The sequence below is a fragment of the Anser cygnoides genome, chromosome 2 (genome assembly GCF_040182565.1).
Source record: "Anser cygnoides isolate HZ-2024a breed goose chromosome 2, Taihu_goose_T2T_genome, whole genome shotgun sequence".
NCBI lineage: Eukaryota > Metazoa > Chordata > Aves > Anseriformes > Anatidae > Anser > Anser cygnoides.
The window spans coordinates 6,122,907-6,150,824 of NC_089874.1; the positions used below are offsets into that span (position 1 = coordinate 6,122,907).

Here is a 27,918-nt window from a genome sequence, read left to right on the forward strand (position 1 = left end):
TTTAGACTATTTTAACTAAAGCCTTTTATTCTGTACAACTGTGAAACATCATTTATCCTTCTGGCATTGCAGACTCCTCTGTCAATCTTTACTGAAACTGCAGTTTTGGGATGGTTAGGGGGGGAAAAAAAGTTACAACCTTGGCTGATTTTAAACAGAATTATTGGGAGCAATTACAATGTATACAACAGGACAGCAAGACAACAAGAAAAAAAGTCTTGAAAGGAAGCACAGACCTTTGCTATTAATAAATACAAGTCAGGACAATTCATCAATAAAAGTTACAGTTCTGTTTAACCATTTAATTTACAAACACCACTAAAAATGTGCAGATAGAACAACTGCATTTGACTGAGCATACACAGAACTAGGCCTTAAAAACTGAAACTGACTCCTTCAAAAGATGGATAAGAGGCTAGCTTAGTTCTGAACCACATCTTTTGTTTAAGCAATGAGCTTGTTTAGCTAAGGTTAAGAGTGCAGAAGGTAATGATTTGATTATTTTTCAAATAAAATACAATGAAAAATATTTAATTTTTCGTTTAACCAATATAATCCCAGTAATATAATCTATTGGGACTTTCTTTAGGCCTCAACCTAAATCTTGATAGCAAGACACAGGAAGGGCAAGAGCATATGTCTCCTGAAGAAACTCAAATATTATACTGCCCTTGGAAGGCACTTGTGCTTCTGCTTCAGAAAGTCATTTTTATATAATTTCTTTATGACAATTTGTAATTTCTTCTGGCTACAAATGGTTTTCTGGGACAGTCCCACATTTTCCCACCAAAAGCTGAAATGCCTTCCCCCCCCCCCCAATAAGTTAAACTCTATAAAAGACTACTATGAGTCTATGACAGCCACAGATTTTCAGAAATAGCAGTGAAAAAAAAAAGAGATTTGCATACATCTACAACAAAAGAAGAACTGCATATAAAACTTTTGAAAAAAAGAGTAAGTATTTTTATATCATGAGTATGAAATCTGCTGTGAATTTTCTGAAGTTTGACATCAAACACATGAAGTTATTTTCAGAATGGTCTGAAGTTTTAACAAAATGTCACATAGTTTTGGAGCAAAGTTACCAAAAATTAGACCACTGTGTCCTTAAAACACACATTGCAGGAACTAGTTATATATATATATATTTAAAAAAAAATCTCTTTAGGTTGCTGCAAAGCATGTTCACTATTATGATGCACAGCATCATTGGACTGACCCTGCTACAACATTTATCTAGTGTTCTTATTCTGCATGTCAATAGCTCTCTAAAGCAACACTTGAATCACAGTATTAACACAAGTCTAATGTTACCCCTTCAATTGCAATTAAATGGCCCGATTCTTTCAAGTATGCAATACCTATTTTCTGTTCCTTTTCTTTTCCAAATGTCTTTAAATGATAGAAATGTTTTAGTAACCTGTGAGAGATCACTGTAGGTACTTTATGAACGGAATGTATTAAAATACCTGGTGTGCAGTTCTGAGTTATATTGCGAACACAGCTACTAATATGGCCAAAATGGTTTCATATCAAACATGAGCCAATGAGAATATAATGTTCTAAAAAAAAAAAAACAAAAAAAGAAAAAGCAAAAAGGAGGAAGCAAAAGTCTGCACTGGATTATCATCCATTCTCTGTACACCTCACACAATACGAACCACTCAGGGACTTCCCATCTCATTGGCTGAGACTAGGACAGACTTTAGTTTAAATCATATAGACTTTTTTCCTCTATATTACAGATCTATTAGTCACTTCAATTAAATGTATACTTTCCGTCCATACTGAGTCATTAGAAGTCTCATCTACCTTAGGGGTTCAGTGGGCTTCTATAGTACTACTCTTGGAACCAGCACAGTATGGTCAAGTAAATGAGCAACCATTTGTGTCCACCACTCCCCTCACGTTGATTTCTGGCGATAATGAAGCGTCAGGTCACCGCCACTCTTCCAAATGAAGTGCTTTACAGTTCGAAGGTCCATATTCGGATCCAAAACCTGAATAGAAAGAATTCATCTTTTATTCCACAAATTGTGCGTTTTAATCCACAATCTGCTATGCTGTCAGAAATTCAAGGATAAAACACTCTGGCTGGGCAAAACACTCCTATGGGTGAATGGCATCAAAGATCAACCATGCAAAGGCTCAGATTCTTCAACTACTGAGTAAATCTCTTGCATTACAGAAAGGTTTTACCAACATAATTTCATTAATGACCACCTCCTCAATATTTAACCTTCATGCAAGCAGCTGACAGGAACAATTCCTTGATTAGAATTTTGAACTGGATGATTTTCAGAGCTCATATTGAGAAAGCTGCCAATCATTACCTTTATATATTGCTTTTTATTCGAGTCTGCTTATACATGTCAATGCTCACCACGCCTCGCACTCAGTGAGTGTATTCCACAAACAACTGCATTAGAAATAGGTGGTGTAGCCTCTGGTAGAGTTACAGAGTCCAGAGTCACTATTCAGCCCTCCTACACCACTGAAAAAGTAAACCCATCCCAGAAACAGCAAAGTTTGGTCTCACTTTCTGCAACTGCAGCTTTGTGGCTTTTTTTTTTCCCCAGTTACTATACTTACTAAGCAATCCGTGATTTTGGACAAGTTTTAAACACTGCTAGAAATGTATAATTAGAAAAATTAAAAAAGTGGTATAAAGGTTCAAAAAATCAACACTTTATTTATTTATAGAAGAGTGAAGTCCAAATAGGAGGACTCATCTGTTCAGTATAAAGTTTGCAGTATTATTCAAATAAATATACATATATATACAAACCACAGAGAACTGTGCTATCGGACTAAGAGCTACTTAAGAACCCTATGAAATAGTGTTAAGTACAGTTGTTGAATATGAGTAAGTGATCTTATAAAGGTTGGTTTTATTCACAGGCTAAAATGCTTGGGTAACTTACCTGGTCCTGGCACAGAAGTTCAATTTTCTCCTCTGCTAGCACAGCAATGTCCTCCTCTTTTTCTTGTTCTCCTGCTTTTTCATTATTGGAAGAGCTAGTTGTCTGAGACTCATTATCCAAGTTTATGATTTTCTCATAGACGTGTTCCATCACTTTTCTCACCTGAAGCATATCACTTGCTGACAGTCGGTCTCTATGTAAATTAAGCAAAAGTTGGTAGAATAATCTTGAGTAAACTACTTCTTATTTGCACAATACCCTACCTGTAGCAAACTATGCAAGTACACAAGATAATTTAATGTTACTCCTACTACAATATGAAGAGTTTATCAGGATCATCCAGAATACCATGAAGCTGAAGATTCCAAAGATTCACCCAGAGGGACTCAGAAAAGCCGTAAGATATTCAAAAGACTAAATTAAAACCAAACTTTAGATGAAGAGCATTGTACGCAACCTTCATTCTTTCAATAGAGAAGGGATTAACAAGAAGATAAAAAGGATATGGAACAAGAAAAGAGGTAAAATAGACTATGCTGTTCTCCTTACTACGCAGCAAAAGGGAATTTCAAAGCAACAAGCGGCAGTTTTTCCACAAAGCACACAAAGTCTATGGAACTGCTCTTTCACAAATTGTCTCTGATGTATAGAATTCATCAAGACTTAAAGAGGACCTGGACATTTATGAACAATACCCAGAATTGTTGCAAATAAACAGTAGGCATACTGTCCACAACACTGGACATGTTTGAGGATCTGCACTGATTTCTAACCTACACAGTCCCCAGTTGCAGCTAATGTGATGGACAGACTATCTCACATTCCCTGTCAGGTTTTGTATCTTCTCCTTTTAAAAATCTATTATTCATCACTCTTACAAAGAGGAAACATAACTGAATATAAAACTGTGGTTCTGGACATTGTAACAACCAGTAAGTTCCTCTGCTTTCTGATGAAATACCACAAACACCACAAAAAGACACCAAGTTAAATTACAGTGTTTGGTTTTTGGAGACTTCTTAGCATCAACTTAAGCAACTGTCAGTTGAAACCGAAATAACCCTTATTTTCTTTCAAATATTCTGATACAACTGAATGCTTCAGTGCATTGGTGATTAAATGACCGGAAACATTTTTCTACAAGTTCAACCACAGTAAGATTCTATTTAAACTTTTTTTGAGCTTCCATTTTTTTTTTTCCCACTTTTGAGAGTCAAATATGCATTATTACTTACTTTTTTAGAGTTTTTGCCCCTGATGATGAATGAGGTTGGAGGTAGAAGGGAATCTTATTGAATTTGGGCATATTTTTCTAGAAGGAAGCAATTTGAAAAGTGTTAAATTTAGGATGAACTATTATCGGCTCCTATTTCTACCAGTTGGTATGTAAAGTACATTCAGATCCTAATTATCAAAACCCAAGAGAGTCTTAATAAACATAACCACCACAGACAACTTCCAAATTACTCATGCTCCCGAGATGCTCCAGTTTAGATGATGTACGTACTATATCTAGCTTTTGAATATGAATTATTGTTCATTTCAAAGGCAATTAGATAGTATGAAAAGACTGCAGCAATGTGAAAACTACTTTCTCTTCCTGAGCTCCACACTTGAAAAGGATACCTACTATGCACAGTGCTGTGAGTTTCTTTTCTAAGATTTCTGTTAAAAGGACATGAACAAAAATCTTAACTGGACATATCAAAAAATAACACGTATCAAAGGTTCTTGAATATAGTCCTTGAGACCACTTATTTTAAAATTCAGTATGTGAAGAACACAGCAAAAAAAAATATCACTTCAGATTGAGTTCAGATAAAAATTTTGTAGTTGACCTTAAAGCAAACAAACAAAATCAACAACAACAAGAAAAAAAATCAAAATCTATACATGGGATACTTACATCCACAGTGATGTCAATTACCCATTGTGGCACGGTTTCATTAAGAAGCATAGATTCAGTTTCACCACCTGAATCCCGACATAATAACCTAAGACACAGAAAAGCTTTATGAATGAAAGCTTTAGGAAAAGAGTAATTGCAATGTGCATTAAAAAAAGTCTCAAAGCCATAACACCATGTAACTTACAACTACCATACAACTTTTAACATTGTAAAACCTACCCCACACCTTGTTGATGTCCACCAACATACGTGAGTTAGAACAATGCAAGAACTATCATTAACAGCTGCTTATTTTCTCTGCCAAGAGCATGTCTTGAATGTACAGTACAGCATGGATACAAGTATTATATTTTGACAACATTTCTGCTTGCACAAAGGAAATGTTTGGCCACTTAATTTACACTTTTGAGTCTCTATACCTGAACAAAGTGCGTCCTCCAGCCTCACCAAAAATAACTGGTGTATGTGGTGGCACTTGAAAATATCCATTTCCTTTCTGGACTCTGTTCTCCTGCTCACCATTCACTGCTGGAAAAAAAAGTCAACAGTAAGACTGCATTAGGCATTAAAACTGGGTATGCACAGACCAGAAGGTGTCTTCTCCACCTACAGTTAATGAATTTAGTAAATGAAACAAAATCACAAGCTTCATAAAAGCAAGAAAATGCCCATTTCCAACACGCAGCAAGTATATCTAAACAAACTCTAGAAAGTGATGAGATTTTCCCCTACACTGACAGTACAGAACGCAAAGATGTTAGCTTTGCCCTTCTACCTGGACTTGCCAAATGTCAAAATAGGGTACTAGTAAAGCTCAAACACATACTTTCTTGAAGTTATTGTATTCTAAATTCATTTTTTAGATAGTTTTAGCAGTATGGTCTTCAAAAAATGAAGAACCTGATTCTACATCCATGCAAGATTCCAAAAAAAACCCCACCCCCCAAAAACAGCATTATTTTTGAAGAGCACAGTTTTTTGTCATTCAGGCGTCTTGAAACACAAGATAGAAGTATTTAGATTTATTCCTTCCACTTGAGAAAAATCAACTCGATTGCATTTCAGCATTAAATTACTGCATTTGAACATTATGTTGAATTCAAGCAACATAAAAAAAATTAAATGGCTCAGGCTCATGAGAGGAACAAATACTTAGCATTCTTACAAGCAAAATGTAGTGAAAGAAATATCAAAAAAATCATCAAGCAAAGAACTCAAAAAAGAAATTTATTACATATTAGGACAGACGAATATAATACTCAAACTAGAAGCAAGAGAAAAATTCTATAGTTTGAAAGATTTCTTCCCAACAGTTCTGTTAACAACAGGTAACAATAATACATGAAGTTCTCATCTCCTTTTTTTACTTTTGAAAAAGGAAATGAAGACTCTGATTCTGTAGTGAATGTTCTGAACATTCCACTAATTCACAACTATTCGCAGAAATAAGTAGTGTAAGTGTCCCAATAATACAAAAGCCTGAGAATTACACTTCTGTCTGACTCTCAAGCTGTGAACTGCCAACATGCAAAAGTATCAGAATCAGCAACATTTTCCAGAAAAGTCTGCCAAGTGCTGTCACCCTGCTCAGAGATCACTTTTGAAAGAAACAAGTAGGTAACTCTTGGCATAATCTTTGTCACAAAATGGCAAGATATTGCTGAACTTAGAGTTTTCTTAATTGCATTATCTGCAGAAAGTAATTTCTAAATTGCCATTCAAAGAAAAGACTTTTAGTCAACTCTGACCTGGGTTGAACATATTTCAAAATAATTCACAAATGTAGGACTTCTACAGTCCCTCTCATTCTGCTAAACTCAGCCACTATCTTGCATTTTACTTGCCTGATTAGACTTCGCATTATTACCTAAAAGAACACTTTTTTTTATAAACTTATCCCATCACTATAATATTCACTGAATGCATTTTTTTCCAAAAACTATTTCTTTTATTTTATATTGCTCATAATGCCTGAAAGCAAATTGGAGTTATGTCAAGAGAGTACTGACTAATGTTGAATAAATGAATCACTGCTCTTTGCTCTCATTATCTAGATTGCTTCTTTTCCTTTTCCAAGTTGAGCCTTGCTTTTGCCACTAATTGTTTTTCATCAAGGCATCATGTTTCTGTAACTTCAGAACCTTACTTTTTTTTTTTTTACTTAAGATTAGAATTCTTAATATTTTTGCTGACACTTAGACAAGAATAAACTACTCAGCATGTTTTGGTGAAAAACAACTTTAAAAGCAATAAGCAGCATTAAAAGCTACAATTCATATACAGACAACTGTAAGATAGCAAATCAAGCTGTATCTGTTAAAGAAACAGACAAAAATATATGAATAAATACTGAAAAAGGAAAACATAAAAAATACTAACCATGATTTATTTCATTTTCTTCTTCATCCATTGGGTTGATGTGTGTTCTAGGCCAATACTCCAGAAGCGCTTGTAGCAGAAGCCCTCCAAGGTTTACTGTCAAGACACAGTTAGGAAAAACTTCAGTTATGTAAGATGTTATGACACCAGTGTTTTTTTACATTTCATAGAATCACAGAATCATTAAGGTTGGAAGAGACCTCCAAGCTCATCTGGTCCAACCATCCCCCTCCCATCAATGTCACCACTAAACCATATCCCTAAGCACCACGTCCAACCTCTCCTTGAACACCCCCAGGGACGGTCACGCCACCACCTCCCCGGGCAACCTGTCCCAATGCCTGACTGCTCTTTCTGAGAAGAAATGTCTCCTCATTTCCAACCTCAACCTCCCCTGGTGCAGCTTGAGGCCATTCCCTCTAGTCCTACCACTAGTTACCTGTGAAAAGAGGCTGACCCTATTTGATCCACAGACAAGAACTTTCCCAAAAGTTTGAGTAGTTCTGTTCCCCCAAAAAAACTATTTATATGAACAGATACCACAAACTCAAAACTGGATGCTACAGTCTTTCAGAAAAAGCTGGTTTTTCAAAAAGACTCAAGTTTCTGAAATGCTACTGCTGGATCACTCACATGCTATAGCATTCTCTAGTTTCAGTAATAGCTCTAAGTTGAGAAATATTACTTTTACCCTTTGCTTTCTGGAGGCCTAAAACCAAGTTAAATAGAAAAAACTGAACAATTGAAATATTTCAGAAAAAAATAACATTTTTATTGGAGAATTCTCTGCAGAATTTAGTCTAAGGAAAACATACCTAAAAACCAACCAACAACTTATCTGACACTGGAATATTTTGTAACAAATACTGGAACTCATTCTGCTTTTTTTGTTTCTATAAAGCACTAATACTAGTAAAAACGTACATTTTGGATCAGAACCATCTGGACTGCTAAATCCAGCATCCTTTGCTGAAACCCAGGCCGCAAAGCAGTCACTTTCATCCAAAGTAATTGTCAGCATCTGTTGGAAGAAGACCATCAGCAAGAAGAACACAGTAACTGTTTTGTATAAAACAAGTCTACAAGTTTACTGAAGGAACAGCTGAGAATACAAAGCTAAAAATCAATTTATAACTCATATTGGAGCATTTAAACTGATAATAACAACAAAAAAAGGTTATAGAGGACTGTTAAGGACTGAGGTAAGATTTGCTGATTTGCTTCAAAGTAAATCAAACCCATCGGATAAACTGTTCTTCAAACAGCAAAATAAAAGCATACAAAATTATATTAATTACAACAACAGAGCAATAGACTTAGGAGTTGTAGCTCACCCCTGTTTTCAAGTCTACTGAGAACCAGTTTGGCACATACACCATTTTAAATCTCTTCTTAATTTCTTCTTCAAAATCTACTTTCCCAAGGTCTTCAACTTTACATGCCTGTACAACAAAACAAACACATAAGTTTAAGTTCTGTGTTGAGTTACATAAACCCTTAAAAACTTTTACTTAACTTTCACATACACTCAACATGATTACAACAATTATGATTTCTCCATAATAACGTAGTGTAGAAATACACAAGTTAAAGTTTCAAATTTTTCTCCAAAAATTGAAAAATAGTTCATGTGGAATGTGATGATTTTTTTCTGAGGTAATGGCATCAAGCCAGTAGAGAAGGATAAAAGAAGAAAAAGTTACAGGAAGACTGGAGGATGTAGTGAGAAGTAACAAACTCCCACTTTTCTTCCAGTTTCCTGGATAGATAGTCGCAGATTTAGAATGCAGTGAATCCTGAACAGAAGACACCACCTTCATTTGCTGAATACCCCATCTCTACAGTGAGTGTGTATGCAGATATGTCTAAGAGATGCTTCTGAAAACCCTACCAACAAAAGCAGAAAATAATTGAATGATTAACATTAGAATCTAACTTTGCTACTAATACTGTTCTCAAACATATAACAACTGTAAATGAAAATTAAGAAAAGCTATTCACTTTTCTACAAGTCTTCTAGAACATTTTTAGCACAAATCTACATTCAGTAACCTCATTCCCTTCTTTTTCATTTCAGTCAGCAAGAACTCAGTAAGATAGCTGAGTATGCTTTATTACTGAATCTTGTTTGGAGCACATAGGATTTTGCAAGAGAAGAAACTGCTGACCATCTCACTGATCTGAGGCTCCAGTCCTCTTTGCACTGTTTTTCCTCTCCTCTGAGGAATCGTTGGATATAAGGAGATAAACTAGGGACAGACATCACGTCTCTCTCATCTCACAGAAGTGAGTGGCATTAGGGAAGAGTCATGCTTCCTCCTGCTAGCTTTCTGTCCAGTCCTGCACTCCTGCCTGCTATCTAGCCAACAGTGGAAGTGGTAAATTCAAACTCCCAGAATAATCCACTGACTACTAATCAGCACAGTCTCTTGGGATCTGTGGATTCATAGCAGACTTAGGACCTGAAGCACAGGTTTCCTTTTTGCAGGGTAAGCGTTCTTATACTACTACATACAGCATTGGGCAGACATGTCCAAGGCCCTCTTTGAGCCCTCTTCAAAAGAAAATCCAATCAAAACATACATTACTGAATTAGGTGACTATTTTCAGGACAGAATTCAAGGGTCTGACTTTGAAGTGAATGAAGATGTTACTACCCAACCTCACATGATACAAAGATGCTCCTAAGATGCAGGAAAGCTCACAAATGCTGCCTCCCATTAAAAAAAGAAAAAGAAAAAAAAGGCAACCATACGAAAATTATTTTTTCTACCACAGCAATCTCCCACAGTAAAAAAAAATTAATTTTTTTTCAAAAAACACAAAGTATTTATTCATCTGACAGCAAATGTTTAACCCAGAATTATGCACTTACCTTCAATACATCCCAGTACGCCACGTTATTATTTGTGTCTTTGGTTAATATGTGCCTCTTGTCATTAAGAATGTGGCATTGAATAATACTAGCACCCCCTATCAAACAAACAAGAATTAAGGTCACTACTGTAGTTGTTTCTTTATATAATTTTACGTTAAATTAAACTGTATAACACAGCATATGTGACTGTTCTTTGGTTTCACTATTTTATATAAGCATCACCAATGTGTAAACTCTATTTTAATCATAACTAAGTTTACATAAATGTTAATCATATTGTCTTTCTATTTCTTGTGGTTTTGACTGAGGTAAAGTTAATTTTCTTCATACAGGCTCATATGATGCTGTGTTTTGGATTTTTGACGAAAACAGTGGTGATAACCCACTGAAGTTTTTAGTTGTTGAAGAGCAGTTGCAGAACACTGCAGAGAGAGTCATTGCAGAGCAGTCCTTACACAGAGTCGAGGTCTTTCCAGAAATCATGTACCAAAAAATTGTGCCAGTCTTAAAGATCTATCATTTCTGCTAACAATACCAGATTTTATAAGCATTCTAGAAAACTGCTGTTTACCTTTTATAACTTGATCAGGCTGTGTGCATAGTGGTGGTATAGGATTGGTACAATCATTATCATAGTCTCCAGATGCCCTAAAATTGTGAATTCCCTTCAAAGTCTAAAGAAAGAAAGAAAATCATGACGCATTCATAATAGTCTAAAAACTTTGCTCTTATCTGTGACTAACAACTGCCAGTTCATGCTGCTATTTAGATGTTAATTATCTATTGCAGGATAAGATACTTTATTCAGGAAAGCAGCATAAATAGATAGCAAAGAAAGTAATTCAAAGCTTGACGTCTTTTGGTCAACTTGAGTATTAACATTTTATTATTTTTAAAGAAAACTTACAGATCATAGCAAGTCACAATTCAATTGCAAGCAACAGACCAACAGATCCCAAACCAAGACTGCAAATTCCACAACTACTTTACTGAATTAATAGTGTAAAATATATCACTTACCCATTTATTCACAGAAGATTTAGTTGTTGCAACCCAAAGTGCTGGAGGAGGATCAGCTGATCTATCAAGTTCCATCTAAATAATGAAACCATAGATGCTTTCAGCCATGCTTAACTTAATTTTACTCTGTGTACACATACAGCTTATATACTGGCTTTCCTTGTGAATATATTCTGTTGGCTTAGAATATAAGCAATATGTGTATATATATATATATCTACACACACACAGCTTATATACTGGTTTCTACTTCAATCACACACTTTTTACACATACACATTCCAATGTCATGTCATCTAGAGTTACAGACAATAAAATGTTTCCAATCTGCACTCTCTTCAAAAGCAGTCTTCTCAAAAGACTCACTTGAGCACGCAGTTTTCTCCAGTTAAGATAAAATTCTGTTTCAGTATTCAAAAAATCCCTTGATCAATCTTCCTACTGGTTCCCATGATTATGCACAATATTCTAATACAGTCCTGTCCATATAAAGTACTTCTAAGAAACATCCATTTTTATCTAAAGCCTTGACAATGCTGTCTTTGTTTCTTAAAACTGTACTAAAGCCTAGTAAAAACAACTTCTCATGTTTGAAGTATATTCAATTTCAGGAATATCTGAATTTATGTGTTTTAGGTAGCAGCTAGGCATTTCTTCAGACAATTAAGTTTCATATGTAATTTAGGAGACAAAGTCAATATATTGGAGATGTGATATGCTAAACACTTGTTACTCAGGTAAGAATGTGCAATACAGATTCTGTTAACAATATATACCTGAAGCCACTGTTTCATTACACAACATGCAATATAATTGCATGTTTTAATAAACTCATTGTCCAAGCTAGTGATTTAAAGCCTTTCTAGCACAGAAAATTTCAAGTTGTTCCTCAAATGTGTATTAAATATTTGAAATATAGTTTAAAGTTAATCCGTGAGACTTCAAACTGTTGCAAAAAAGAAAATCTAACACATGCATCAGAAGACACAGCTAAAGATTTATACCAGGCCTAATATTCTATTTCCTAACACAAACATTTGATGATTTAACTTTTCTTTTTAAACCAAAACTTCCATCAAAATATTCTCTTTAGAAGAACTTGTTTGCGTTGTAACAGAAAGAATACTAGAATATTTAAAAATCTACAGGTTTTTCTTATAATCCAAAATTCCAAGATTTCCAATTCTAGCCAACAATTAGAAATAGTTACACGTTCTGGAGGGTGGACTGGTCAGCCTCAAAAAGAGAATGCTCAGGGACGATCTCAATGTGTATAAATACCTCAAGAGAGAGCACAAAGAGAACAGAGCCAGGCTCTCCTCAGGGGTGCCCAGTGCCATGACAAGTGGCAATGGGCAGAAACTGAAAAACGAGAGATTTCCTCTGAACATCAGGATTTATTTATTTATTATTTTACTGTGAGGGTGACCAAGCACTGGAACAGGTTGCCCAGGGAGGTTGTGGAGTCTCCCCTCCTTGGAGATTTCAAAAGCTGTCTGGAATTGGTCCCAGGCAACCGGCTCTACGTGGTCCTGCTTGAGCAGGGGGGGGTTGGACAAGATGATCTCCCAGAGGTGCCTTCTAAGCTCAACCAGTCTGTGATTCTGTGAAGCAAAATCAGTTACCTTAAGAACTGGTGCCTTTTCTTCACAGATAAGCACACGAATATCAGGATTTCGTAAATCTGTACAATAAATCTTCCTGTCTCTTCCTCCTGAATAAACATGAGTGAAGGCTTCATTGACCTGCAGAGCCCAAACACCTTCATCATGGACTCGATATGTGGCTATACATCTCTGCTGCCCAAGGGACCACAGACGGATAGTCCCATCAGAACTGCCTGAAAGACACTGAGCAACAATCATTGTACTTAAATCAAGCAAGTATTTCAGTATTTTTTTTTCTCTTCCATAAAGAGCTTTCACAATTCTTACTTTTTTTTTCTCCAGTAAGATCATGCTAAATGAAGACTGGCAGTTAACAAACCTAGTCACAGTTTCCAGACATTTTATATCAACCACCACCCCGTACCTAGATGTACCTCATCCATCCACTGACAACCCTTAATCACTCAATCTCTTTAAAATTCTTGTTAGGCTATCTCCTGTAGCCTACAAAATAAAATAGTTACCGTACTGAAAAAGCTAATGACATTTCTGTGTTCTGTTAAATGCCTTTGCCTCAAATAAAAGCACATACCTGGGTGCCATCTCTGTTCAACAACAAAGCTTTCACATTGTCCGTGTGCCCTTTGAGTTTCATTAGTTTAGCACAAGTTCTTGGATCCCACACCCTTAGAACCTGCATAGACACAGGATAACTGCATTAACATTCTTTTCACCAATGCATTTCCGTTACAGAAAATAATGTCTTTCTGAACAAACTGACCCTTATTCTCAACATGCACACATCCATCACCAAAAGCATATTTCATTAGAACAGGATATACATGACTAGATCTTATGCACCTCTAATAATCAGATGTGATTTTCTTCCCTTGTTTGTAATTGCATTTGTTCTGGCTTTTTCTGTCATCTTCTTGAGACATTAAGGAATGGAAATGACTGGAAGCAAGATAGTGTGATGTGGGGGAAAGAAGAAAAAGATTCTGAGAATCCTCTCAGATGTTTGGCTGGTATTTTCATTTTCATATTGACTTGGAAGAAAAATTCTCTCAAGATCAGATTAGGAAAAAAATTATTAGGGAGAACTTCAGGGTATTTTACCTTTCAATAAAACAAAAAGTATGGTCTCTCTCTTGCAAACACTTTACTTCATTATCCCATTTCATTTCCCACCACTGCAAGTTGCTGTACAATCTCCTTCTTACATGTGGCACATGCTTCAGTTTGCATAATCATCTGAGTATAATCATCTAATATGCCCCCAAAATCAGAGCTCTTATGGTGAAATTTAATGATCCTTGATATAGAGAGGTCTAGAGTCAGATGATGTATTAAAGCTATGCAGATAACTTACACATTTTTATACTGAGGCAGGTATTTGTATCCTACACTTCAACTTTTGCTTAGAAAACAACAAAAAGTGTCTATCTTCTCTATTTAAAACACAAAAGCTGCCACAGACGTGAAACTCAAAATGAATAAAGTTGTCTCTTTTCTTTACATTAAAACATGAACTGATGCAGAACATGCCTTAACAAATTTTTGCTTACCTTTTCAGTGGACCCTGATACAATAACTGTTCCCATCTGATTCATTGCAAGGCTGTAGATCGAGTCTTTGTTCCCACTCAGGGAAGAAGCTATTTCAAAATAAAAAGTTAACATTTTCAATTTTATTGCTGTCATTTAAAAACATATTCAGTCAAAAATGCTACCTTTTTCAGACCCGAATGCAATTTGACCTATGAAAATACTGCCACCCTACCCCATATATGGGGATCCTTCAAAAAAAAAAAAAGACTGTACACAGCATAATCCTACAAAAGCACCACCATGATTATCGATCTAGCGTAATATAAAAACACAGTAACCCCTCCGATTTATGGTAACTACAATTCTGGTGTCTTTTTGGCACAACAATTCAGTGCAGGGTGCTATTGCTGTTTCCAACTACTTCATTAGAGAATAGTACGTCTAAGTGATCTCATAATAACTTAGTGTTTGGATTAATGTACAGAAATTTTTCCAAGCCAAGCAACAGTAAAATTCTACATTATAAATTAAAGACTGTTCTCTGAGTTCAGTGGAGATGCATTAGTAAACTTTCACTGTAGCGCTGAATCATGTTACTTGGGCACGGACACTACCGTTTCGTTTGGGAAAACCCTATGGAAACTCTTTAGCATCACAACTACCTGTAAAGGACTGCAGTAATTATCAGAGCTCACAAATTCTGTACCATCTAGCATAGCCTAGCTTTGGACAGATTAAAGTATCAACCCTCAACTGAGACAAGCACGGTCAAAGCAGATGAAAATCTATTCGGAGAGCAGCATGAGGCATTTCAGCAAGCTTCAAAGACTCAAAACCCTATCACTGGTATACCAAAAAGCCTACAACAGCACCAAACTATACCATCAGCAAAAACGTGACATTTTATATAGTAATTTATGCACGTCATGGAAGTAAGTTTTTAACACGCTATTTGCGACCTGTATCATAAACATTTTGGCAGGGAAAGAATTGTGCAGCTTTACTTCAGGGTTCTCTTTACCGTTACCTATAGCTATCTAAACGTGAACTTTCAAATGAAATCTATTATATGTGGTCAAAATAGGTAATAGTCTTCAAGTGTTCCCAGAGAATAATTGAACATAAAAAGCAGCACTAAAAACCTTTGAAGGTTAGCACACTGTCCAACAACCATACAATCTATAAGAGGCTTTAAATCTGCCTCTAGAGAGTTATAACAGGCAGGAGAGCATCAGGAACAGAAGAAAGAATCTGAAGTGCTCAAAAACAAAATTCATGTGGGACAAAAAGCAATGCCTGATTCCTCCCTGTTCTGGAAAGAACTACCTCTCAAAAGCAAAATCTCTCCCTCTAATTTAAATTATGGTTATCCTGATTTGAGACACACTCTATAAAATGAAGTTTCCTTTTAATGTTGGCTTGTGTACATTGCTTCCCTATAATCAGACAGGAAATTAAACCACAAATACAATCTTCACTTAGACTTTGTGGATCACTTGTGTTTGAAAGGACTGAGGAAAACCAGCTTATCTAGGACATACACAGTGTTCTTCCCAACAGAAGCACTCTTAGTTGGCAGAGCTGTACTTAGAGAAAAACCACCTCCCGCCTCCTTCTCTTCCCTCTCCCTAATGAAGCACTACTGCTCTAGCTCCAGAAATGCTAATTTATTTCTGCCATCTCAGAAGTAATGCCTCTACTTCGTTTTCATCTTGTGCTCAAAACAGCAATCCCTGTCTCCCAATTATGATTCACCTGGATCACTGGGGTTCTGTATCACTGTAGCAGTGTTTAAGAAACCCATTTTTTCCCCCACAACCAAGTTTTCTTATTAACAGGCAAATAAATTCTTTCTTCATAAACTCCCTGTTCAACCAGAAGATAGAACGTTTTAACGTTATCAACAAAGTTTGGTGATAAAACACTTCTACTCTTAGTGACAGCAGACATCTGGGGAATAATACGTATATCTGTTTGGTTATGTGCAGTCATGTGTCATCCTACTACTACTTGGCAGTCCAAAATACCTCACTAGAAGTCCTCTCTCTCCTGAAGACTGCACAGATGTGTCAGCGTAAGGCTATACCTGAATTAAGAGTCCTGTAGACAGAAAAAAATGTAAAACTGACAGTTCTGCCCACCAGATGCACCTTTCATTTTTAAAGCTAACAGACCCTGAAATATAACATTCCTTTCGGAAACAGATAAAACCATAATTCAAAAGAAAACCACACCAAAGCAATGAGATGCCTGCTTCTTATTTACATAATCATATACTTTTCCTGAAATTTCTTAATTTGCCTGTTGTGCCAATTCCAAATTTTAGCTTTGCAGACTTTTGTTTTTTCCTTTGAGTTATTCCTAACCTATGAATGAGTAGGCAAGTGGTCTTATTTAGGGAATTTAAGTGTGGCAGTGTGGCAAGATAAGGGCTTTGCCAACGCATGCAGCTGAAACTCGACTATAATGTTTGATACATGTTTGAACAATAAACATAAAATGAAAGAGATCACTCACTTGGAACAGCATTTTTCCAAACAACCCACAGGCAGCAAAGCACATCATTGTCAAACTAGATCCCTTACCACAAAACAGAAATTCTGCAAGAGCCAATGCAAAGCAGGATGATGACGACCCAGACTTGTGTTACTCATTCAAGCAACTTACTATAACTGAACTTCAAGACAGGTGCTATGCTTCCCAAAAGAGAAACTTAACCAGCTCTATGCTGACTATTCCAAAAAAAGTGGTGTTGAAACTGCTCTCTGGGAAAAAAAATCTCAAATTTTACTGCAATGTCTTTACTGGGATAGAGAAGAAGGATCAGAGCATTCTTAAAAGATGATGATGAAATTACGGATTAACCCTGATGGAAAAATCTACCAACATTTTCCCCTTGCCTTCTAATATTTAACTAGTGATTAGATCTCACTACTACACTATCCCTGCATGTAACCAGTGCTTAGTATTACTTCAACACCACCCACAACTGCAGGAATTTATATCTAAATATACATAGTAACTTTATTCTTCTGACAGATGCAATTGATAAATTTATCAAGCCCCTTTAGGGGCTGCGCTGCATTTGTTGCAGCATCTAAACAAATACACAAAATACATTACAGAATTTTCCCTCAAGATATTTCTCGGTATTTTTTGTGTATATTATAATTTGTTTTAGTCAAGGAGCAAAAAGCTTGTCAAGCTAAAGCTCTATTAAGTTTCAATGAACAGCAGCTCATTACATTTCGAGAAAACGTTCAAAGAGACCTGTCTTCTATTCCGAATACCATGACTGGTGGTTGCTGTAGATTTTCAGCTATTACAGAATGCAACAAATGGGCTGAGTACACACTAAAAAAAAAATCAAAGATTCCTGCACTTTTTTTTTTTTAACATACACACAGAAACTGGTATATATAGTCTTAAAATGACCACACAATTATGCTACTCAAAGTACATTGCATTTGCCTCCCCTCCCTAGGTACCTACTTGTGACAGTGTTATTTGAGGCAGTCAGTGCTGTTAGAGTATTTACATCCCAGAGGAATATCTGTCTGTCCAGCCCAGCAGATGCTACCAGTTCTTTATCTTTTGCATATGCTAAGGCTTTCACATAATCCTACAACAAAGTATAACAATGTGAGTCAACAATATTATCCATTTGAAGTCTATATCATAATATTTAAAAGACTGTCAGTAAAATAGAGTAGTTGCAGATAATGTTTTTCACCTTATGCGTCCTTAGTGTTGACATGCAAAATCCCTTATGTGCATTCCACACTTTAACAGTAGTATCTGAAGAAGCAGATATCACTAGATTGGAAAGAATAAAGAGTAAACTTCAAAGGCTTATTACGTTAGAAAGTGTCTGCACTATTCTTTAATTTTCTTTTCAAATGATTTAATGAAAATTGAAATGTGTATATGGGATCAATTTAAACACGTGCTTATATTGTTTTTAGTAAATTTACAATACATCACAGAAATTTTACATGCTAAGACAAGATGTAAAACCACAGAAGCAGCGGATAAAGTTTTATACATAATTTCTGAGTATTTAGTTTTTAAATATTTTAATACTTACATGTTTTACCATTGCAGCACAGTACAATATCATTTACCCAATCTGTGTGATGTTCCATAGATGCTATATAAGGGTCTTGCTGGAAATTTAAAAAAAAAAAAAGTTCATAAGATCTCTTCATGAATGGAAAAGCTAACACGACTATCAGATCCTGCTGTGACATTTTCAACCTTCAAATGGATTGAAAGTTCCCTAACTGAATTTGCTTGAAGTTACTGTTCCAGGTTTTGTTTTGTTTTTCAATGTAAGATATCAAAGTGGTTTTCAGTGGAATTCCTACACATTTTAAACTCTCAGTCCTACCTCATATATAATTTCACCTTAAAGTGTCTGGTTTTGTATCCTGTATGTACAGGAAAACTTATAATCAAAACAGCAGGGCCTGCCAAGCTAGTTATTTCTGCATTTACGGGATCAGACTTGTTCTGTTGCAAAGAGAAACAGAACAACCAAAACACAATACAAGATCTCTCAAGATCTCTCCAAGTCATGAACTTTAGGAAGCTTTATCTTCTGCGTCTTTCACATGGAAGCCCTGATTTCCAGTAATCCATTCAGGTTTGTAACACTCACCTTTTGTTCAGTTGGACCCATAGGAGGGGACCAACCAACTGGAGAGCAGCCTGGCAAAAAAAAACTGTGAGTCCTTGTGGACACCTCTTTGAACATGAACATTGAAGCGTGTGACCTTCTGCAAAGAAGGCTAATGGTGTCCGTGGCTGTAATAGCCAAAGTATCGCCAGCAGATGGAGGGAAGTAATCCTTCCCCTCTACTCAGCTCTGGTGAGGCCATCCCGAGAGCACTGTGTCCAGTTCGGGGCTCCCCGGTGCAAGAGAGACATGGACGTACTCAAGAGAGTCCATCAAAAGGCTACAAAGATGAGTAGCCTCATTTCTGAGGAAAGGCTGAGAGAGCCAGGAGTGTTTAGCATATGTTTAGTGCAACATTTTAGTAAGTTTTCTTTAGTTAGAAGATCAAATGCAATGGTGAAAGAAAGTGGAACCAACAGAATCTGATCAATGGTTCCTCTTCTTCTTCGAAGTAAAGATAACAATAAAGGGGAGGTGATGACTGAAGGTCACCTCAAAATAAGAGAATATAGCAAACAATCCATTGAAAAGTTCATTCAAAATTAACATGATATGCGTAGTCCTAGTGATTGTTCTTCTGTCATCTTTATCACTGGAAATGACAACATTCTGTATTTATCTCAGCTCTAACTAGTTGTTTGGCCCACGCATTGGTTTGTAAAATCCCACATATTTTGTTACAATATGAGTAATGTCAAAATGACTGGCAGTTAATTAAAAATATTGTTAAATATTGTTAATAAACAATAACAGGTGTATACCTGTAGGCAGCTTACTAGCATGATAACTCAAAAAAAAAAAAGGGGAGATTTAACACTGATAAATTCTCTTGGCTTACCTTGTGCTGGTTGACACTCCATATCCTTATAATAGAGTCTCGGCCTGCTGTGAAGAGTCTATTTAATGCTGGATCCAGCTGAAGTGCATTTACCCCATTTCGGTTATATTTCTCCACCTCATCTCTAATCACATAGGAGACCTAAAATACATTTACACAAATCTGATTATGGTATTAAGATATTGACTTGGCCACAAAATGCTACCATCTAATTTCATTTTTGTAAGGTTCTCAGATAGAAAATACGAAGAGCTTTAAAAGCATTTAATGAGTCTGTCAGTTCGAGTTACCATCACTCTTGGTCATTCCCCCCACACACACCTGAAAATGGGGAAGAATCAAAGATGTTAGCAGTCACAGATATGGAGCCCAAAGGATTATTTAAGTATTTTAACTCAGAGAATTCTTAGTTCATTTCCCTGCTCTGCACAGATATGCTGGGTGATCCCAGAAAACACAATGAGTTCATGTCTCATATTCTAAGCAGGTTTCATAGCTTCCAAAGCTGGGATGACGGTGTTTTCCAGACTCACAGGGGAGAGGATACAAGCACTGAGGATTGCACAGCACTGAAAAACTGCAGGTACAAATCCTAGCTATCCCAGATATCACTATTAGTAGTATTAAGATACTTTAAGAAGGACAATATTTTGACATCTGTTTTTTTTGTTTTTTTTTTTTTGTTTTTTTTTTTTGTTTTTTTTTTTAACTACCTCCTTTCTAATCTAATAAGCAGCATAAATATTTACTGTTCTTTCAACCAGAGGAATTATTCTTTCAGTTTCATTCTTTCTGAATTTCACAGCATTGAGTGCATAGGTAATTTCTTTGTTTTGTTTAGAAACACCAAATGGTGATTTGAGGAGACAAACTGCAAGGGCTACTGCACTCTCCACTATTACTGTGCAGTAAATGCAGTTAGAAGGCATTGTAGACTCTTTAGAGCTCTCCCATTCACACTGTGCTGCCTCTCTTCTCATCACTTACACAGGATTTGCACAGTGCTAGGAGGAAAGCCCTCACACTTGGAGAAAAGGAGGGGAAACCGACATCTATGCTTCTTCCCAGATTATATAAAACAGTCACATGGGGGTAAAGTTATAAACTCGTCAGAATCTAACCTGCCAGCAGCAAGAATCATTTGGATATATAGCTATCAGTGTTTTGAAAACACTTTGAAGTAGTAGTCTTCAACCAGAGATCTGAAAGTAATTATTGGATCTAGAAGTCCAAAAACCACATTATAGCAGTACAAAGAAAACGTTTTCCAGATCGTTCTCAATTATGCAAAATAAAACCAAGAAATTGAACAAAATTTTCAGTGGTTCACATCACTGAAGAAACATTGTACACCATCTCAGACTCTATACCACAAGGACTGACAGGTCCATTAGGTGAATGCGTCCTCAACTGAGTTCTCTCATCCCCACGCAGCACAGGAAGAAACCTGCTGTTTCTGACAACCATGCATCCAGTCCTATTCTCTCTGTGCTAGAAACAGCTGCCAACAGCTCTGTTGATCAACTGGAGAATCAAAATTAGGGCCTTGTGAATCCTTGTGCTGCAATACTCTCCATCACTATTCCACAAGTCCATTTACTACACTTAATCTGTTGCGTCCTGATGCTCTTAAAAGCACTTCTGGCTCAGTCTTTGTTAGCCGCTTACAGTCCTTGCAGAGTCACAGCTCTTCCTCTCAATTTCAGATTGTCCTAACTTCGAACACTCTTGGATTCTCCCACCCATTCCAGATTCATCCATAATATTCTTGCCATCCATGCTCAAGTCTCCACCTACACAACTTTAGAGACATTACTGAGAGGACAGTCAAGCACACCTAATAGACTTCTGGTGAAACACTTCAAATACTTGGAGTGTTTTTTAGTGATGTATAGAGCAAGATGTTTGTGCTACTCCTCCCCTGGCCTTAATAATATGACAGCTATGTTGTTAAAAGACCCACACAGTCTGCTTGAATAAAAGAATGTTAGGAACAAAGTCAAGGTCTAGCACCACACAAAACGTAAACCAAAGGGATGGCCATCAAATTCACACTACTTTCAAACTATTTGAATAAAGGCAATGAAAACATTCAGTTAAAAACACTGAGCACGAGCAGATAAACACAAACTAACGTTAGCTAGAAAGAACTCAGAACCTAAAGATCAGTAGATCAAATTTGATGTTCACTACTAGGGTGAAATCCTTCTGAAATGCACTGATGGAGTCCGGAGCAGCAGAGGTCCTTCAGCTGTTGCTCCTCCAAACAGCTAGCAGGACATTTTTTTTGACAAATCCCCAGTTTTTGGATTTGTTCCTCTTCTGTCAATCATCTCCCAGATTTGTTATATTTTCAGGTATGAATCGAGAGTTCTCTCTTTATTCCGTTCATAAAGAAGACTGTCAAACTAGATTGGTCACCTGTATTGGTTTGGTAGCTGCAGGCTCAGTTCGGGAAGGACGGCATCCCGTGGGAGGGACCCCGCGTGGAGCAGGGGCAGAGAGGGACCATGAGGGAGCGGCGGGGAGGAAGCGTCAGGGACTGACCACAGCCCCCAGTCCCTGTGCTGCTCATGGGGAAGAAGGAGACGAGCGTGTATGAGGAGGAGGGTGGTTTTAGTTTGCCTTTAGTTTCTCACTGCTCTAGTCTGTTAGCAATAGGCCATAAATTACATTAATCTCCCTACTTTGAGTCTGTTTTGACCATGATGGTAACTGGTGGGTGTTCTCCCTGTCCTTACCCCAACCCTTGAGCTCCTTCCATTGTATTTTCTCCCCTTTTTCCTTCGAGAAGAGGAAATGAGAGCAGCTGTGGTGGAGTTCAGCTGCCCAGCAGAGTAAAACCACCACATCACCCAAACTTTTTAAGGAGCTTTTTGCTCATAATAACATTACTTTCTTAATCTTCACTAACAGTGAAGAATGCTCATACAAATTAGATGTAGTAAAATAATTTTCACTTCCATCGGTAATGGAATTTGCATAACTATTAAACTGCCATCCAGATGACCTTGAAACTGGCTGTTGGGTTAACTGGGTGTTGTTTTTCTGCTGTTTTAGACATGACAGGAAGACTGACAACAGTTTTCAACTACCAGCAGTAATGAAATACTCAACAGAATTTATTTAGTCTTTTTAATCACTTCCACATGCCAACAATACACACAGTATACACACTGCTCAACAAAAAATAACCTCACAAGACATTTGCACGCCTGAAGCATCCAGGCTTGTATTCAAATAGTTAATTACATAATAACAAAATATATAATAGAAAGGGACAAAATAAGGCTTCCATAAAATCTGTCGAAAGGGTGCTGAAATGCTTCTCAAAACAGGGAAAATAAAGTGGATCAATAAAAATGACAACGTGATTTAAAAGACCCGACAGTTGTTTAAGACTGGTGGACAGCAGGCAAGTTCACTAAAACCTAGAGTTCACTAAGATGAACAGAGGAAGATTGCTGGTAATCCACACGGTTCTCCTTATAACCTTATTTTTGAGAAGAAAGGTCTGCTTTTATAAATTGGACTGCCACTGAGTATAGAAATAGAACAACTATTAGTAAATACAGTAACTATAAAATAAAGTAAATGTTCAAGCATACGTGCCCATGCACAAATATAAATGCAACAGGTTTCTGCTGTGGTAAAATTCAGCCCAACCCACAGGATACACAACTTTTCTGCCCCAGATGAGGTCCTGTATTGTATCTGCAGAGGGCTGTGAAGGTCACCAGGAAGTTGTGGCCACCACCACCTGGCAGAGACTTCAAACAGAGCCGACTGAGAGCACATTACTGCCTGGTTCACAAAGGCGGCTTCAAACCACAAAGATGATGATTGCGATACAGATTTAGTTGAGTTACCGCCATGATATTCCAGAAGGGGCAAGATGGGATATGAAATACTGTAATACTGACCAAGGCTTCTTACATTTATACTGCCATAGCATTTATACACTGCCATAACGAATAACAAGTTTTCACTGTGGTAGACACTGAAAGAAAACATTACAAGGTGATGGACCCTCGCTATAAACTATTTATGGGATCCAGTATCCTAAATGAATCAGGACTAGGCATTTCAATGACTACGAGGTCCGGAGATAAAAACCAGGGTCAACAGATACATTTCAGGACACAAGGCCAAGTGAGGTTCTTAGAGGACCTGTGATTAATCTCCTTCATGCATGAGTATATCAACTAATCTGAAATCTTGCTATCCTAGTTAAATTATGTGTTTCATAACAGATTTTCTTAATGGGTGGGTAAAATGTGCTTTTAAACATACCAGTACTCTATCACGGTGGAATAAGAAGCAAACAGGCAAGGTCTGATAGCATGTATTCCCTGTGTTTAAGTACAGGGAAAATTTCAGACACAGATGCTAATGTGGACAATTAAAAAAATGGTATTTTTCTAAATCCCTGGAAGGATTCCACAACTACCATCAATTGCATTAGAAAGTGAGAGATAAAGCAGTCACACACCAAGAAAAATATCCATTTCTTTAGCATCTTGGTAGAGCAGATGATATTCCTCAAAATAAGTTTTTAAAACTAAGAACATATTGATATTTGAATTTTCACCAGAGGTTCCAAGCCCTAGAATAGAAGTAATGTATTAAGAAGTTCATCTTATCCTTCTACAATGAATCAACCTACTGGCTATTCATTTGCTTAAGAATTAGATATAATATATACACATATATAATCTAACAAATCGTAGTACACAAAATCTGTGCATTTTAGTAAATTCTACCAAAGAAAGATCAGTATCTGAAATATTTAGAAATATATTTTTTTTTCCTTTCACTACTTTCCACTGGCTGCCATGTAATATTAGTGCACAGATATGACAAAATCAGTGCAGAAAGTCTTCTCTGTACAGGACTTACTAATAAAAATATTTAAAATTGAGCCACAATAGTTTCATAACCAAGATACTGATCCAAGTCACATCCAAACTCCCCTGTTGCATCAAGGGGTTTTGAACACATGGGCAAATTCATCCTGGCCAGGCAGCAGGTTTGGGAGAGCAGTTACAAAGCAGCCCCTCACGGGCAGCTGCTTTAAGCCACCTGCTGAAAAGTGGCTTCATCTTGAATTAATTCACAGCAACAGACCTGAAAGCTACAGCGCACAGCCAACTGCTTCTCATACAGTGGTGGCTGCTGCTCCCACACCCCTGCACCCTCATTCCCTCCTGAACTAAGGCGACCTTACTGCTGCAACCCTCATACATGCATAACCAAGCTTAAGCAGCACAAACAGCCTTCCACAGGCCATTTCCAACGCCCGACTGACATTTAAATAATTATACTTCTTACTTTTATTTATGCATGGAATTTATTTTGAGGCCTGAAACACCTAGTCTGATTAAACCCTTCTAAACATAAAATTACACGCAGAAGCATCCTAAACTGACGTTTTGGATGGTTCTGCTGACCAGTAGAACAGGTGCATCAAAGATAATAGTTCAGATTTCCATAAACTTTAACCAGTTCTCATGTCACGTAAGGAATCAGGTTCCTCCACGCCCGAGAGGTGTTTTTCTAAACAGCGTCTTCCCCTAGCCTCATTGATTTGGAAGAAATCGCTCTCCCCCTGTCTCGCTTGATGTAGCAGCGCCCTGAACACTCAGCCATTGGGAAACAAAATAAACTGTTAATGGTTTTAACTTTCCTTCAGCAGCTGATGGATACACGAGCCACTTAGAAACCCACTACGCGGCCAAAATTCTCTATCTAACCGAGTAAGTGAAATAATATGAGTGCAATAAAATACCTAGCTTCTACTCAAGGCTTTAGTTACATTATGTGCATACGTAAAGTTATTCTCTGCTGATTTAGACTTAATATGCACTGTCTGAAGCCCAGATCAGCAGAGCAGTACGTGAAGTAAAAAGCACCAAGTAACACAATGACAGCAGAAAAGAGGACATCATAAATCAGCACAGAAACACCCGTAAATACACATTTTTGAGCTAAACACTGTTTGGAAGAGGAGTGTAGCAGTAAACACAGAAACAACGTACTCTCAGGGAAATAATATTTCATAAAGAAATAGGGCTACATCAAAGAAATAACTAGTTATCATAAACCCCTCGCCTTAGGAAGTTCACCTGCAAGAACCTGTATATGGCACAGGCAACAAGATCAATAAAAGGGACATTAAATTTTGGATTCTTTGTATTTTAAACAATGTCAGCGGGCTTTTTTTTTTTTGGAATACCAAGGGAATTTTTTATTCTTTACCTATCATCTGCTTTTCTTAACCACGAAAACCACTAAAAGCTCAAAAAGGTGTTTTGTCTCAAAGAGAAAAAGTGTTACAAATGATACCTTCGACCACTGAACTGACCTCTGTTTGGAAGGATGCTATTTCAGGTTTAATCAATATTTCTTTTGATTACAATGGATAGAAAGAGCTGAAACTTGCACTTGCTGTTAGAGGGAGGCAGCTTTACACATCGATAAAACCTTAAACCCTTCCCATATTGAGAAGTGTAAAACTATCTAAAGCGCTGATAGCATCCCAGACAACAAGGAAACTAAAGTTAAGGACCACAACAAACACATTTTCATGACTTTCACTGCTAAAGAATGCTTACGGGGGAGCTGACAGGGGGCAGCTGAGCACCTCCCGCACCTGCCTCCCCCCTCCGAAGCAGCCACCCGCCCCTCCCCAGCACCGAGCCTCCCCCTTCCCCTCGGCATTTCAGCAGGCACAAGGAGCCGACGTTTGCAGGGCAGAGCCCCCAGCCCCTGCCCCTTGCCTCTTTCCCTCTCCCCACCGAGCGCAGCCGTCTCCACAGCCCCGGGGAGCCGCGCAGCCGCTGTCCTGCGGGCCGCCCCCACCCCGCAGCCCCTGCCCGGAGCCCTCCTGCGGCAGCCGGGCCGAGCCCAGCCGAGCCGAGCCGAGCCGAGCCGGGCCCAGCCCAGCCGCCCCGTCCCGCCGCGGGGCCCCACCTGCACTTTCCGCCGCCCCGCCGTGTTCTGCCGGTGATGCGCCGCCATCTTGCATGTTGACACTCTGACGTCATTTCCGAGGAGGGCGAGCCGGACCGGAAGCCCCTTTTCTTCCTCCCTCTCCCCAAGCCCGCGCGCGGAGGCGGGGCGGGGCGGGGCTTGCGGCTGAGGCGTTGCTAGGGAGACCGGCGGGGGGCGGGGTCAGGGGAAGGGGCGGGGCCAGGGCTCCCTTGCGCCATTTTGTGCCCGGAGTGGGCAACGTCCTGCCCTTCGTAAAACCACACGGTCACACAATCACACAGCCCTAGAATCATACAGTTACAGAATCACAGAATCATTAAGTTTGGAAAAGCCGTCCAAGGTCATCTGGTCCAACCATCCCCCTACCACCAATGTCACCACTAAACCATGTCCCCAAGCACCATATCCAACCTCTCCTTGAACACCCCCAGGGACGGTGACGCCACCACCTACCTGGGCAACCCGTCCCAACGCCTGACTGCTCTTTCTGAGAAGAAATGTCTCCTCATTTCCAACCTGAACCTCCCCTGGCGCAACTTGAGGCCATTCCCTCTAGTCCTATCACTAGTTACCTGTGAGAAGAGGCCAACCCCCAGCTCCCCACACCTTCCTTTCAGGTAGCTGTAGAGAGCAATGAGGTCTCCCCTGAGCTTCCTCTTCTCCAAATTAAACAACCCCAGTTTCCTCAGTCACTCCTCACAGGACTTGTGTTCCAGGCCTTTCATCAGCTTTGTAGCTCTTCTCTGGACATGCTTCAGGGCCGCCATGTCCTTCTTGTACTGAGGGGCCCAAAACCAAACACAGCGCTCAAGGTGCGGCCTCACCAGAGCAGGGTATAGGGGGACAATCACCTCCCTGCTTTTGCTGGCTGCACTATTCCTGATACCAGCCAGGATGCTGTTGGCCTTCTTGGCAATCTGGCACACTGCTGGCTCACGTTCAGGTGAGCATCAGTCAGTGACCCCAGATCCTTTTCCTCTGCACAGCTTTCCAGCCACTCTGCCCCAAGCCTGTATAGCTGCATGGAGTTGTTGTGACCAAAGTGCAGCACCCACCACTTAGCCATGTTGAACCTCAGCCCACTGGCCTCTGCCCATAGACCCATCCTGTGCAGGTCCCTCTGTAGGGCCTTCCTACCCTCT

The 27,918-nt window shown here is 38.3% G+C and overlaps 1 protein-coding gene across 2 annotated transcripts; it reads right to left on the reverse strand.

The window, feature by feature from the left end:
- Window positions 1–26,881, reverse strand: WDR48 (WD repeat domain 48). Of its 2 annotated transcripts, none has more exons than XM_048062390.2 (19): window positions 26,756–26,881; window positions 19,784–19,924; window positions 18,355–18,433; window positions 18,001–18,083; window positions 17,760–17,889; window positions 14,286–14,374; window positions 13,310–13,411; window positions 12,736–12,960; window positions 11,111–11,185; window positions 10,662–10,764; window positions 10,088–10,185; window positions 8,547–8,654; window positions 8,137–8,233; window positions 7,213–7,308; window positions 5,253–5,358; window positions 4,831–4,918; window positions 4,160–4,236; window positions 2,925–3,117; window positions 1–2,000 (listed from the first exon to the last, which is right to left on the reverse strand). In XM_048062390.2, exons 1-19 carry the CDS (start codon window positions 26,801–26,803, stop codon window positions 1,905–1,907), a joined length of 2,034 nt encoding a protein of 677 aa, XP_047918347.1. In that variant the 5' UTR covers window positions 26,804–26,881; the 3' UTR covers window positions 1–1,904. The 2 variants fall into 2 exon arrangements, with proteins under 2 accessions (XP_047918347.1, XP_047918346.1); XM_048062389.2 differs by having other exon boundaries at window positions 5,253–5,361.
- Between the last annotated feature and the right edge of the window lie 1,037 nt (window positions 26,882–27,918).

What these genes read in the sequence shown, in the direction of transcription:
- WDR48 (XM_048062389.2), bottom strand. Translation starts at nt 26,803, where the DNA reads ATGGCGGCGCATCACCGGCAGAACACGGCGGGGCGGCGGAAAGTGCAG. An exon ending in TATCAGGGTCCACTGAAAAG is followed by an intron (nt 13,412 to 14,285) that starts GTAAGCAAAAAT and finishes GTGTCTATGCAG; the next exon opens with GTTCTAAGGGTGTGGGATCC. An exon ending in AGAAAATGAAATAAATCATG is followed by an intron (nt 5,362 to 7,212) that starts GTTAGTATTTTT and finishes TTTTTTTTCCAG; the next exon opens with CAGTGAATGGTGAGCAGGAG.